Here is a 16414-nt window from a genome sequence, read left to right as displayed (position 1 = left end):
TTATTCTATCTTCGATTAATAACGGAATATTTTAAGAAGAAATATTGCGGAAACTTTAAAAATTCTACTTAGATAAAGTAATATATTCGTATAAGATTAAATGATAAAGAGACAAAGAGAAATACTAAATTCTGCTCCTACTTAAAATAAAATTAATTATTCAACATTTTTAGCTTATTCCTACTTCCATTAATCTTCAGATAGCGCTTAGAAACAAATTTGAAATTAAATAGTTACGTACCTCTAGACTCTAGAGGGATTGTGTAAAATAATCTGAAATGAAAATTTAGCTGTAATTGATTCCGTTATAACTTCTGAGAAAAGTTTTCTTCGGCCCTTAAAAATTCAGAATAAGTTCATAATTTATACAGGTTAATAAAAAATATCTAGGAAAACGATATAACTTGTTAATACTGTACATTGTAATAATCATCCTATTAAGAGATGCGTTCAATACAGGGTGTTAATGAACTTATGTCAAATACCTTTGCCACATGTCCGTTATGTCAAAATGAGGTAAATACACGGATTTGTGTTGCGTAAAACGTAATTTTAGAATTCGACTTACCTCAACATTGCAAGGTGCCACCTTTTGAAAACTGTTGATTTTCGTAGAAGATGTTTGATTTGACCCACCATTTGCTTGCACACAAGCTTCAGCGCGACGTATCCAATTCGCTCGCACGCGTTGCAACATTGCCACGTCCTTTCGAATCGTATTACCAGTTCCAGCAATACCATGTCGCATTTGGTCGATGTCACGAACTTCCGTGAAATACACAACACTTTTCACATATTCCCATAAAAAGAAGTCTAAAGGTCCGGGGATGTGATAGTGTATTTTCCTGTAAAACTTTCCAACAGGTAGGACGACGTAGATCGTTTGTTATTTCCCTTTTGAGCAAATGTGACATTTCATTTATCCCTACGTTCTCCAACGCATCTTACAAATTTTAAATCATAATATAAATAAACGATTTGATTTTTCATCCTCTACATTTTATTATAACGACTTCCTTATTAAAAATTTGTATATTGTTTTTTTAGAAAAATATTTTACGTATCGAAATAAAACAAAAATAACTAGACATGCTAATAAAGCAGGAATTAATGCATCATGCTTTGCTTAGAAGTAAAGTCAGGAATCAACAGTTTGTCAGAAACTGCTAAATGAATGTAAAAAAGAGGACAAGCTTATGAAGGAGATAAAAATATCCTTTCAATGAATATCATTTGATATAGTTTTCAGTTTAAAATCTTCAGGGCGGTCAAGGTTCCCTTGAAACACCCTGTATGTAACTAAATTATAAATTTTCTTATCACTATTATATGACTTGTGGTATTAAAAGGTACTTTAGTTTACATCACAAACAAAAAATGAATGGATTCTTTTCAAGTTACAACAAATGATCGAAGAAAGCCGTGTACAGACGGACACCAATAAGTTTGCGTCTGAGATAGCTCCGCCCACAAAGCGCACTGGACGCAGTAAATGCTCCCATGCCAAATCGCGCAGGTCTGCCTGAGCCAAAAACGCAAACTTATTTGTGTCGTTCTTAAACTCCTTAGTGACTGGCATTGCACGTAAATGTCAAAGTGTAATAATAGTAACAAACTTGCATATGTGTAAATATCATTTCCTGAAGAATATATCCATGTACCATTCGGTTTACCAGATAGCTGTATTTTTATTTCCAGTATTATTTAAGTGTTATTAGTTTTTCTTTGAAAGTAAAACGTAACTCACTTCATAAATTCTATTATTTTCATTTTCATAGCAAGGAGAGAAATTAAATTTAGTATTTCATGAAAGCGCGACATATTGTATTAATAATTTAATTTCTCAAAGCACAGTGTTAATGTCTTTTAAGTAGATATTAATATTTATTGTATAACTAAAGTCCGTCATAAAGTCGTGTAAATAATACTTTATTTCATTCATAGATAACCTGATTACTTGAATTATTTAAAAAATAATTTATAGTGACAGTTTTAGGAATAATTGGTCTTATATTACATCATTTAACTGAAATGCATTCTATCAAAATTCAGCAAAAATACATTTTGTTAAACTTCTAGTATCTGAAATAGCTTGGAAGAAAAAATTAAAGCGAAAATGTGAACCTTTTCAGCGGTTTTTTACAATTAAATTGTTTAATTAAAAAAATTTAAAAATTGTAGTTCTTAACACTCTGTACCTCAAAAACGAAGTACTTCCGAATCTGTACAGAAACTTTTTTCATTTGTGACGTAGAATCAGTAATTAAAAAATGGTCAAATACTTTAGTTACACCCTGTGCATATAAAATTGAAAATTATTTGCATGAATTATTTTAATTACAAGCTAATATTCCTTAAAATGGTAAAGACTATGAAATGGAGTAGGTCTGAGGTGACATTTCTCAGCAAAAAATCCAGGATTGTTCACCGGCACGCTAGGCCAACAGGGCAGGCCTTAAGGTGGCGTTAGATACGTATCGAATAAATTGATCGATGCGATGCTTCAGATCTGAGGGAGACATCCACATGTTATTGTACAATGTCGCAGATACTGGGATTATTAAAATGCTAATCAGAATAATTTGAAACTGTCGCTACTGACAAAATAATCATTTAAACACAGGAACAAATCATGTAACTAATAATGACCAACAATGTAAACAAGTGAATTAATTGCCCGCTAATGCATACTTTTACGTGAACATGCCATTACCATTAAACATGCGGTAGTTCACGAAGCAATGAACTTGAATCGTCAGATACCCATTTGCAGCATCTTCATCGGTCGACAGCCAGCCTACGTCCTTCTAAAGGCAACGTCCTAGCGATAGACATGGAAGCTCCCGTAGCACCTTGTCTCTGTCGCAATATCACGTGCTGCCTCGTTCATAAAGCATCGTCATGGTTGACATTGCTCGATATACATAGTGCAGGTCTTCAGGAAGTACGTGTGGGGACTGCAACAGCGCGACGTTGTCAAGTTTGCAGAAGTTCTGTATACTTGCTACTGAGTTGATGTAATATAAAACAAATGTTTAATTTAAAAAATAATATACAATCATCAAAACATGTATAATTATTGTGTTGGCTGTAGTCTTTTCGGGGATTTAGAAATATATTTTTTATTTTTGAGATTTTTGATATTCTTAAAAACTTTATTGCAACTAGATACTTTTTGCAAAGAATTGTTTCTTATGGAAATCCATTATCTTTTTTCTTACGTATTTTCGGCACGTTATAAAATTTTTTTGGACTTGAACGTCATTCAAAAGCTTAAAGAATGCGTTTTTCGTTCAGCGTAATATTTAACCACAAGAAAATCAAAGTTGGTTGGTAAATCTGGATCACTAAGAATTTAAATAAACACCAATTACGGTTTCCATGTAAACGTGCAAGAAAGTGTCATTATAAACACTTACCTAGTGACAGAAAGTGACCTACTAACCTAAAGGGATCAACTATAAGATTTTGTTAATGGAATATTGCAATACCCTGTATACGCATTTAAATAATGAAGTTAGAGGGTATGTTTTAGTTATTCACGAAAGTTAAATAAGCTTAATCACTAATTAATTTTTAATCTGATAGCAGGTCCTCTCTTACAGAGTATAACCATGGAAAGGTGGAGCCTAGTATGGTTTACAGATGGCTCCAAAATGACCAGAGGGACGGGTGCAGGAATATATGGACTCAGACCCAGATGGCGTGCAAGCTACAGTTTGGGGGAGTTCCCTACCGTATTCCAAACAGAAATTTTCGCGATAATGACGTGTCTGGCAGAGAATGTACATAGATGTTATAAACGTAAACTCATATATATATTCTCTGATAGTCAAGCTGCAATTAAAGCTTTAGGCGAACACAAGATAAGTTCAAAACTGGTGTGGGATTGTTTACAAATGCTGACTGAACTGGCCACCAACAATACAGTCGAACTGTGTTGGCTGCCAGGACACAAAGGCATTTGTGGAAATGAGAAAGCGGATGAACTTGCTAGGAAGGGATCCGAGACAGAGTTCATTGGCCCGGAACCCTTCTGTGGCACATCTCCCAGTGTGGTCAGTCGGGACTCTGGGCAAATGGACTGAGACAGAACACAGGAAATACTGGACTTCAAGGCCAGGACATTCTAAGGAACTCATGGAGTATCCTTCGAAGGAAAGAGCGAATGATTTACTGAGCTTGAACAGAATCCGGCTCAGGAGAGTGACAGGACTCATAATGGGACACTGTCACTTTAGGAAACATCTACATAAGCTAAAGCTTGTAGACAGTCCGGTCTGCCGAGGATGTGAATCGGCGAAACTTCTCTGCACATCCTGGGCGAGTGCCCGGGGTTTGCACGTAGCAGAATGGCGCTCCTTGGGAGACCCTATTTGGAACCCAAGGAACTGAGAGAAATGTCAGCAAGGAAACTTTTGGACTTTGTAAAAAGGACAAATCTACTTGCTGAATAGGACTAGTAGTGGGACGCACAATAGGCCTAATTAGGCCGCAGTGCTATGGGATTTATTAGGACCAACCACTAGGAGAAGCAGAAGAAGATAACCCGAGAATAATAGAGGCAGGTAAAAGATTCTTTGCCAAGTCTGTAATTGGTGGCGACCAGATAGTTAGGCCACTGCGTAACCCAAAAAACCACGGTATTTTATATACCAGCACGAGTTGATAAAACCACTTAAAAAATCTCATATACTTTTTTTGTTGGTTTAGTCAACATGCTGCAAGTTTATTTTGGTTTTTAACAAATTGAATTTTCCATCAAACGGAACAAGTCTCTTTCCCAAAAGAATGCACTAGAAGGGAAATATGTCGGACAAGGATTTGATTACCTGTTGATCGCCTTAGTACCTAATAAGTGATTATTAGTATCCTGTAAGTGACCGATGAATCTGGCAACGTAGCGAGCGCAGTAGTACTTTTCGTTCTTCGCGGACGATGGTATATTATGGCAGGGAGTACTTTCCAAGAACGTTATGCTTTCCACTAAGATACCTCGGACACTAGTCTTTTATCACATGTCCCGAACACAATGCTAATAGCAAACTCCGACGAGCTATCTCTTCGCCTATTTGTGTGTTAGTAAACCAAGCGGTTTCTGTTTTATAACATTTTCACGAAGTTCGCTCCGATAAACATGTATGTGTGAGTTCGTCTGAATTTTGTTTGCTAACCGTCCTCAAGTTGGTGTAAATTAGGAAAATTCGCATCGTTATAAACATGTTTGTTTATTTCCTTTTCTACGTGTTGATTGGTAAGTTTTAATGTAATTTGCTTGGGAGCCGGTATTAAACTAGAACTTTTTAATGTAGTTGAAGTGCGACTGCCTTGAAGTTAATGCATTCAACATGTTATATTTGAATTTAATAATCAAATATTTTATAAATCTATTTTGTAAGCGTTTACGTCGATGACTCGGCAACTGAAAAGTTATTAAAACTGCTTTGTGACGCCCTTTGAAGCAAATTAGTCAAACTGATTTTTACATATAACGGAAGTTTACTAAATTAATGAAACAAGAATTTTTCACAGTACTCCTAAGTATTTCTGATAATTCATATTTCTGTTATTATAAATGTGAATTGGAATACGCATTATATTTAAGATACAGGATGTTATGCAACCTAAATACATTTAAATCTAAGGTTTAGCTCTGTCAATTCAATAATTATTTGTTTGCACTTTTCACAAACTTACTGTCCTGATTACAAAGGAAAGGATAGATTTAAAAAAGTCTTTTTTTATTTTGATATGAATCGTTTTGAAGCCAGTTCAGTCCCATACTTTGAAATTTTGACTTTAAAAGTTAAAAATTTTCAGTTTTGTATACAGGCTGTTACAAATTCGCTTCTCACTTCAGCTATCTCGGAAACGGTAAGAGATGCGAAGTAGCTTAAATGGAAGCAAAGTTGCAGAAGCGAATTTGTAACAGGCTGTATATGTGATCGTAGAATCAATCCTATCAATTTTTGATTCAATTGAATAACAAGAACTTTTCCAAAAGTTGCAGAAGTAAATGTGTTTTAAAGTTGTAATAACATAAACATCTGAAAAATTTAGAATTACTTAATTTTTGGGTGAGAGGAAATTCCTATTACAGAACAGTTTGTGTTTGATGTTGTATGTATATTTTTAATTTAATAATGTAAATGTATGCAACACACTGTATCGCTCGACCTGAACGCACAGAGGTGATCCCCACCACTGGTGGTATGCACGCGGTAGAGAGAGAGCGAGACAGCTATTAGTATTCGTAAAGCAGCAGTGGAGAGTAGATGTACGCTAGATCGAAGAATAAAGTTTATTTTTTTTTTTTTGAAGTTACACGAGTTTAAATCACACACACACACAAAGAACTCATACATAATTTTGGTCCATTCGAGCCGATGGTTAAACAAGAACATTAACAAAACAATAATATTTGGTTGTGAAGTTTACAGTCCCTTCGCAATTACATACAGTTTAACAATTCTACACAAGGAAAAGGAAAATAGTACTCAGCCAACGAGAACCTGATCGTCTTAACTACAAGTTTGAAAACAAAAAACGACGAAGCGAGGTTTTCGCAGACTCCTAGACAGAAGAGAAGCGGCGCTTGCTTACACGTGCACCGGGACCCAGGGCACCGGCACCGGTTATCAGTTACAGGCGGCAAGGTCGTGAGTCACACAATCCCTTTTTATTTCCTACGTTTTTTTTTACACAAACACACTGCTTCAATCTGTTTAAGGTTATTGCGATTATAATACCAACAACTTAATTTTAAGCATTTATTATTTTTTAACAAACATGTCTGAGTTAAAAAAGCTTATTGCACGCCGTGGACAACTGAAAGGTCAATTAACTAGGTTTAACACGTTTATTGAAAATCTTGATACAAGTAGCTCGGAAAAAATCATTGAACTAGAAAATAGGTTNAATCTTCCCCCGCTATATTGGAAGTTGGGTAGGATACTCCAAACACATCCTGGAACCGATAGTGTAGTGCGCGTCGTCACTATAAAGGTCGCAAGTGGTGTAGTGAAACGTGCCGTGAGAAGTATTTGTGTTTTGCCCATCGAATCTGCTTGATGAATGTCTTATTAATGAAAACTGTTATTTGACATATTTGTTATGTTGCCTAATGTATGAATATTTAGTTGAATTTATCTTTATTTCATTTATGTTGAAAGCCCAGCCTTTCAAGGGGCGCGGCATGTTTGATGTTGTATGTATATTTTTAATTTAATAATGTAAATGTATGCAACACACTGTATCGCTCGACCTGAACGCACAGAGGTGATCCCCACCACTGGTGGTATGCACGCGGTAGAGAGAGAGCGAGACAGCTATTAGTATTCGTAAAGCAGCAGTGGAGAGTAGATGTACGCTAGATCGAAGAATAAAGTTTATTTTTTTTTTTTTGAAGTTACACGAGTTTAAATCACACACACACACAAAGAACTCATACAGTTTGCAATAGATATTTTGTATGAATCATTATGTATATCCAAACAATAAATCTCATCGTAAACTAGTTCTTTATGTTAATTATAGTTGACTTCAACATTTATAATTGTATTTTTCTACACTGTAAAAAGGAATTTAGTAAAATTTCGAGAAGAGATTTCTTGTTGGCAGCAATCATAGACCAAAACAGCAATACACTTTGTGTGAACTGAAATGGAAACAGAATTCACAATAATTAAATACGCTGTGAAAATATTATGTAAATCTACTTTTGATCTCAATGGAATTTCTCATTTAAAATTAAAAACTGGTAAGTTTGCCAAAATAAAGATATGAATCATTATATTGAACTCCCACGAGTGTGTGAATAAATAGAAAAATACTGTAAAATATGATCGAGATTACATTAAAATACATTATTCTGTTTCATCGGCTGTGAATCAAATTAAAATTGGTATTTCTTAAAATTATACAATCCAGTTAAATAACAAGTTAAGGTTAAAAAGAACGTAGTTTTAGGTGACATTAATTTTTGTTCTAAGAACGAACAAATGGAATAAATGTTAGTTAAGTTAAAGTTAAAAAAAAAACTGAAAAATATTTATAAGTATACATATTCATGGTTCTTAATAAAATACTAATTACCTTCTCGGCAACATAATAATGTAATAATGTACATATTATTTAAATTAAGTAGATAATAAATTAATTATTTATTTTTATTTCTTTCTGTAGGATAATTGTAAAAAATCTACAAAATTTCAGGGCACAATCCTATTCGTTAGAATAAAAGTAAAAGGTTAACACTTTCGAGTTCTTAGTATTAACTTATTTAACTTAAAATTAATTTCTGTTCAATTAATATATTTTTATCGACAATCACCTTATAATCGGACTTTTATCCACACCATATGAACCGTCTAAAGTGATATTTTATCAACTAGTGAAATAAAGTAACTTTATTTCACTAGTAGAATAATGAAAAAATAATAAACCTATAATAAATCAAATTTAATTTATTTACTTATTAACATTAACATTTACATTTATAGTAATAGACATTTCGTTTTTGGTTTTATCACATTTAACTTCCTTTCCGTTAATAACAACTCTTGTAGCATTGTTGGTTGCCATCATTTTCGGAACGCATAACATCTGCCGAAGTTTGTGAAGAATTTGCACAAGTTTCGGATGTCTCTTCTTGTAAGGAACAGCTATATTTTCCTTGGATTTTCCTTGAAATATCAAGTTTGTTAGATATAGACTCCTCAACATAACTTTCTGCTACAAGGAAGCTTTTCCATTCACCATGCCGTTTGATGGTTGTAAGATCAGCACCTTTATTGGCCAATAAAGTTGTTGAAGTGCGCCTCATATAAAGGACAGTAAGCATTTTCGATTAATGTATCTTAAAAATAATCTGTCTTGTATTAGGCGAATTGGTCGCAGAGAAATATATTTTCTGCATATTTCAACAGCATTCACGCAAAATCCTTCTCCTATAATTGTAAATTTTCTTGAAATATCCGTCTTGGTGTCAGGTATTGAAACAAGTAGGTACCTGAAAACGACTTTTACGTAACTAATTTTCAAATTTGTCAATTCGCAGCATCGACAGGCACCAGGAATCCCCATTGTGCAAGTTAAAATAATTCAAAGTTCACTATATACCTAACAACATGTAAAAGGTAATGATATATTACCGTAAATATTCTTTATCGGAAGCCCCATTGAAAAATTCTTCAATATGTGCTCTTTCCAATACTGCAGCTTTTTTTGATTTGTATCCTCTCGATTCACTCTTCAAATAAGCAGTAAGCTTGATATTTTTCAATATTTATATTTTTATAGACCTTTATAGTAGCCTTCAACATCGAATACTTTGACCACAAAGATTAAATTGAATATTCTTTCTTCTAATTTAAAAAATACGACAGCATGACTTATTCATTTATTGTCATTACTCTCCGTTTTTCCCTCCATTCGTTAAATTCGGCGAACACTTTTTCGTAACGTTCCCTGGATTTCGCTAGCAATAAATGGAAAATTGCTTCTTGAGCTTCTTCAAAAACAGCCATAGGAACACAATTACTCTCTTGCATTTTTACCAAATTTAGATAGAATTATTTATTAAATAATTTATAATAAACAACGTACTATAGCAACCAGTAGGTATAACAAATCCTACCACGTTTCATTGAGTACTAGTAAGAAATATTAAGCGAATATTTTTTTATTAAATTTCAATAATTCCGAGTCCACAAATATGATTGTGATGTGATTATGGATAAAACGATGTATTGCATTCGTATTTTAATTGCCTTTTATCCACTTAAGAATATTAAACCCTCGAACTACGTTCTTGCGTTTAAACATTCTTGCGTAGATAAAATGCTACTTAAAACACTCATACAATAAATAAATTTAAATAAACAGCACCAACGTAAAAAATCTTAAAAAAAGTTAAAAGCCTCTATTAATTTTTATTTTGACATAACAGGGGTTACCCTTTCAAAGATTTAATATTTTCTGAAGAAATGATAAAAGTTATTGTCAATTTTTGCTTCAAATTAAATTTGCCTGCATCCGAAAATGGATATGTTTAAATTTTTTATTATAAATATTATAATTATATTGATATCTGAACACACGACGTTAAAATATCTTATGGAGTTTGTTCCAATATAGCATTTTTTGTTCAAATGCACAGATTTTTTATCAAGAAACTCTTTCACCGGAAAAGATTTATGCATAATACTCGAGGCTTGTTGTCTTGAAAATTTTAATCATTTTATTCCTAGCTGCATTTTATAATGAACTTGTAATTACTTAATTTAAATACAAAGTTGTTTACTTGGTAAATTTTAATAATCGAGAATTTTTTAATTATACCCATCCATATATACATCTACTTTATGAAACATATTTTAATTAAACCCCTTAGTGAAACTAAAGCTGCAAGCAAAGGACTGGAATAATAATGGATATTTAAAAGACTAGCTGCCTTGTCAAAGGATACTCTATTTGAACTTGAAATAATCTCGAGAATAAATTAGTTTAGTTTCACTTCACCTCCCATTTTAAATTAACGCTTCGGCTGCTCGGTTATACAGGGTACCTCAAAATTCGCTGCCAACGGGCCGCATTTTACCAACATATTCAAATAAGAAAACAGTTGTATAAACCAAGTAAAATATGACAATAATACGGATATCGAAGTTTATGATGTCCTACATTTTCCTGAATGTTGACGAGTCGAGGAAGATTTATGTACAAGAAATTGTACTGAAATCTGTGGTGTGAAAACAAAGGCAGAACATCTGTTTTAGGTATCACTGCAAAGTTTGCAGAGTAATTTGGCTCAATGAATATACAGTATGTTCCACCTAACAGGGATTCTTCTGTAACTCTGCAACTGTAAAATTTATAAAACATGGTTTTAATTAAAGTTAATCGTGTGGGCCATGTAAAAAAATATTTTTACCCTTACAGAGTGTTCCATTTCGCGTGGCCGCTACATAACTTTGTTATTTTAAATGAAACATCCTGTGTATTATTGCATTTTTGAATTCCTTGGTTAATATTAGGTAGAGTTTATTAAATGTACATAGTGCTTAAAACTTACCGTTTTCGAGATAATCAATTGTTTTTGAAAAAATCACAATTTCAGCTCTCTAAATGAGGCTAGATAGCGTCCAAATCGTAAGAGTTAGTAACCTGCAGTATACATATTTCGGTTTGGCATAATTACTCTATCTTGTCATCTGTGAGCAAAACGTGTATCTTATTCAGACTCGGAAATACTGAGACCTACATTTAATAATCTTATAAGCTGAAAAACTTTTTTTTTGTTAAAATGGGTGAATGCAAAATTGAATGCCCTTTCAACTGATATAAGATTGTCCATATCTACTTATCTCTAAGGTTCTTTTCTAAAGACCGAGCTATGTAACAGCGTCAAGAAGACATTGCAAAACCACTTTTCTCTCACTTTTATCAGGCCTGGGACTTACAGTGTCAATATTTACTGGCATGTTTAAAAAGTGGTTTGACGCAAAACGAAACAAACTGAAACTCGGAACACAATAAGGAGAATAATACTTAGACCGCTGATTTACATCCATTGCTCGAAGTTGCTCCATTTTGATTAATACACAAACGAATTCGGTTTTTAAAAGACTGTTCAACATTGGTCAGCATGTTTTTGTTGAATTTCTTGAAATTACGCCAGACACATATCTTCCGCTATAGTTGGTGGTGTAAAAGAAGAAAAATTTCGTGTAAAAACTGACGAACCGCAGCGGTATTGTGAGGTGGAGCACCATCATGTTGAATCCACATACTTCGAAGTGTAGCTAAAGGAATGTCGCCTAAAAAATCTTCTAGAGTGCTTGTTAAAAAGTATAACTGCTCCAGAAGATGCTGGTCCAAAAAGAATGGTCCAATGACATGGGTTCCCAAAATTGCTCCCCACACGTTCAAAGACGATCGTTGGCTATGAATTGTTCGAAATTGGTGAGGATTTACTGTGTCATAATAACGGCAATTATGACTATTAACGAAACCATTTTGATGAAAAGTAGCCTCATTGGAGAATATGATGAAAAATCTTCATCTTTTTTTAACATCTCACTGTGCCCACTGACAAAACTCCAGTCTCAGCTGAAAGTCTACTTTTAGTAACTCTTGGTGTAATTGGATGCGATAAGGATGTGCTGTGCTGCGCTTTTGTAAAATCCTATGTAGCGACTTTGTACTAATACAATTACAAGGCCTTCTTGACGCTGTTACATGGCTACTTTTCCGGACTTTAGAAAAGAACCTGATTTTTCTGGAAAACTGTTAGAGATAAGTATGGACAACATTATATCAGTCGAAAGAGCATTAAATTTTGCATTCATCCAAGACTACTAATATGGGTCATTCTATTTAACAAAAAAGTTTTTCAACTCGCAAGATTATTAAATGTAGGTCTCAGTATTTCCGAGTCTGAATAACGTACACGCTTTGCTCACAGATGACAAGATGACAAGAGTAATTTATGCCAACGAACCACGAACTGTGAAAACCGCAACTCTAACTTATTAATTCTATTTTTGTATCCTAATTCCCAATATTATGCATGTGAAGTGATGTTTCATAGTAGCTAGGTCACATATAGAGAAAGATCTTAGATCCACTCCTTAAGCGTCTTTATAGAAACCTTTACTTCTCAAGAATACTGTTGTAAGGAATGTGTACCACGAAAATGAGAGTTTTCTCCAGAGTTCTACAATAATACACAATATACTTTTTGAGCCTGCGTCACATAATAAAAAAATATGAACAAATTTATCAAGTGCGTGACGAAATAATTATTCTAGGCACTGCACCTAACCGTACTACTATCAGGTTACCCAACGTCACAGAATATGATACCACACGCAACCACATAAAACAACTTTATTGACACGAGAATTGCTTTTAAAATTAGTGCTATTCGAATAATTTGCATTCGAAAAAATAAATAATTAATATATATTCAAACAAATTCGTGCTCTGATGAACACGAGCAGCAAAAGCTATTGAGTAATCGACTGTATAATGCGCGCAACAAACTCCATTACATGTTTATAATAAATATGTTATTAATTCAGTACGCAGATCGCAGCATCGCATGGGTAAATGGATTCCGGGCGAATTTTTCGAGCATAATTTGTCCACCTCGCGTATTGATAATCGCGGCCTGCGGCTTCGACGGTTGCACCGATTGTTTTATAAAAAAAATATATTTTACAGTGAATGAAACTAAATAATTTCGCACGGCTCACCGGCGCCAAACGGAATTTAAATGCGCGAGGAAATTGTTTTAACGAATTAAATATGGGATGTTCGATTGTTTACTAAACGAAAATATTTTTTGTTTGATATCCATATCACATTCAGGTGAAGCTCTGGGTATTAGATATTTAAGCTGGAATACACTGGAGTACGTGCAAAATTTAGAATGCGGGTCAGCGACTGTCACTCTTAGAAACGAGATGTTTTAAGTGGTGTGCCCCAGGGTTCAGTGCTGGGTCCTATCTCATTTTTAGTTTATGTATCGGATCTTACAAAGAACTGCGCATCTGGATCGCTTTTCCATGCCGACAAATTGAAGTTTTTCCCATCACCTTCTTGGCTTTACAAAATTACCTTGATTTAGTCGTTGATTCTTGGAATGGTTACAACCTTTTAGTTGCTCTAAATGCTGTGTGATGCACATGATCAAAAACAACCCTAAATTAAATTACATATTGAAAACCGTATCCTATATAGTGTCACAGTAGACCTTGGCGTTACTATCACGTTAGATCATTGTCGTGGGGTGTCCAAAATTTGTATGATATTAACAAAATTACTTTTCTCAAGATTTGTCATACATACAGGGTGTTAATGAACTTATGTCAAAAATTTAAAGAGGTGAAAAGGGAGCAAAAACTGAGTTATCTGATGCTACAAACTTTTATCGGAAGGTCATAGAGAAAAAAGCTAATTAAAAATATGTTTAAAACTGTTTTGGAACTGCTGAAATACACGGATTTTATCGCGGCGAGTACTTACAAAAAATTGTGTAACACTTTTTACGAGTTTGTAGGTTTCTTATGAAGCCAAACTGTATTCAAAAATCAGTTTGTAATACATTGTTGTAGTGATTGCTGTGTTGTTTTTCGAGAGTACAGTTAATAGCCGTATTTCCAAGTTTTCTTTTGAAACTGGCGCATTTATTTAGCAATCGCGAATATTATGATGCTCATAATTTATGGCGAAGCAAACGAAAATGCCCACAGATATCCTGAACGACGTGCCTCCGCACCGCGAACATTTGTTGCTGTAGCGCAGAGTTTTGGACACCGGTGAAGTACAAGCGCGACGAGGTCGCGATGGTGGCCCAGGGTAACCATTAAGCATCTTAAATGTGGAGGAGACGATTTTAGATCTCGTCGAAGAAGATCCGCATCGTAGCACCTGAAATATCGCACAGCAAGTAAATATTTCACATCCTGTTGTGTGGCGGACATTGCGAGAAGCTCAGTTATACTCATTTCATATTCAACGTGTTCAAGCGCTTACTCCTGAGGATTTTCCACTACGTCGAGGTTATTGTGAATGGTTGCTTCAGGAACATGCAAGAAATCCTCAATTTACAGAGTAAATACTTGTTACAGATGAAGCATGTTTCAGTCGAAATGGTGTACGTAACGTCCACAATACTCACCACTGGACTATCGAAAATCCACACGAAATACGCCGCGATGCCTTTCAGCAACAGTTTTCAGTGAACATGTGGGCCGGTATCGTTAATGACACTTTAATAGGACCTTTTGAATTGCCTAGAAGCTTAGACGGTGCTTCATATCTAGATTTTTTGCAAAATCGCTTGCCGGAGTTATTGCCGAAGCTTATAATACGATTCGAGAGGACTTGGCAATGTTGCAACGCATGCCGAACGTATTGGATACATCGCGCTGAAGTTTGTGCGCAGGCAAATGGTGAGTACATCGAACATCTTCTATGAAAATCAGCAGTTCTCAAAGTGAGTAAGTAAGCCACATTTTAAAATTACATTTTACTTAACTCAAATCTGTTTATTTACCTCATTTTGACATAACGAACATGTGGCAAAAATATTTGACATAAGTTCATTAACACCTTGTATATTCGTCCGCATCTTGAGTTTGTTGTAACTATATGTATGATTTTCTACTCTGAAGCAAGACATTCTGCAATTAGAAGACGTCCAAAGACATGCTACTAACACCTCATTGGTTCAGGCCTCAGTCAACAAAAAAATTATAATAAATAAATAAATAAAATCATGGAGATCGTTTAAATATCGTACGTGTTTTTCAGTTTTCTTCATTTATACAAAAAAATTGTTATTTTTGTGTGTTGAATTAGTTCTATTTCCTATTTTCTCTCGTGGATCTTGCCACACCCGTAAAAATATTTTACGAAACTTAGGTTTCTCTAGCAATTTCTCGAGTGCGATGTTTGAGAACACACAAGACGAGTATCCATGTAGCCGTAACTTTTCCCAATTCAATTCACTAAATCTAAGGTTCGCGTGCTAGCCGAGTATTACGTTTTAGCCTTTTAGCCTAAAGAACTCTATAATTTAGGTGCAACAGACGGCAAATTTGGTGCGCGCTTTTGCCTCTGAATGAAATGTATTGTGGCTTTACGAAAATGTACGAACTATTTACCAACTGCGACACGCGAAAACCGGGCCATACTGTCAATTAAATCGGCAACGTCTGGCTGAAGTTGTAAACAACCATCAAAGGTGATAGAATGATTAGCATAAGAACCCTATCAAAGCAGTGTTACTGTCCCGCATAGTCTTAAAAGAAATACCACACTATATCTTTTCTAGGTGTGGTAAAATGAGTAGTGAAATGAAATTTATGTTCATCATAAAGTTATTTCAAGATTTAAGTGTAAAAAGATCACATCAATAATCAAATTGAATAAGTAGATGCAATGTCATTGTTTCCAATTAAAAGTAGGTATTTGAAATTATATTGAAATTGTAATATCATCTGCAAATGAAAAAACTTTCCCATCTTCCCGACATAATTTGGGAGATCATTACTAAACAATGCAAAGATAAAGAGTCCCAATACACTTCCTTGCGGTATTCCGATTTTTTTTTAAATGGTCTACCAATTAAAAAATATAAATTATTTCGTCCAAGTGTACCTACATAATATGCTTTATGGGAAACAGTATATTTGTTAATAGCAGTTAATGAATTTTATGTGAGTTTCGAGACATTTAATGAGTTTTTTATGTCAATTACCAAAAAATATATCAGTCCTTATTTTCCTTGACAACTGGACTACTTTAATAACTTCTGGCCGCTCGCTAAAGACAGACTCGTAGGAATGTGTATCAACTAAACGGGAGCCATTGGACTGTATCTCCCTCATTTTATAATAATTAG

At 34.3% G+C, this 16414-nt stretch overlaps 1 protein-coding gene across 1 annotated transcript in view; it reads left to right on the top strand.

Annotated features, from left to right (window-relative positions):
* Nucleotides 1–5023: 5023 nt before the first annotated feature.
* LOC108916936 overlaps nucleotides 5024–16414 on the top strand; it is an 86629-nt gene continuing 75238 nt past the window's right edge. The window contains exon 1 of the mRNA XM_018723281.1: nucleotides 5024–5254. Coding sequence (XP_018578797.1) covers nucleotides 5221–5254 — 34 coding nt within the window. The 5' untranslated portion in view covers nucleotides 5024–5220. The remainder of the gene's footprint in view (nucleotides 5255–16414) is intronic.

This window comes from Anoplophora glabripennis, unplaced genomic scaffold (assembly GCF_000390285.2).
Source record: "Anoplophora glabripennis isolate ALB-LARVAE unplaced genomic scaffold, Agla_2.0 scaffold1, whole genome shotgun sequence".
NCBI classification, from domain to species: Eukaryota; Metazoa; Arthropoda; class Insecta; order Coleoptera; family Cerambycidae; genus Anoplophora; species Anoplophora glabripennis.
The sequence above is the reverse complement of the archived record's forward strand: the minus strand, read 5'-3'. Positions and strand labels throughout refer to the sequence as shown.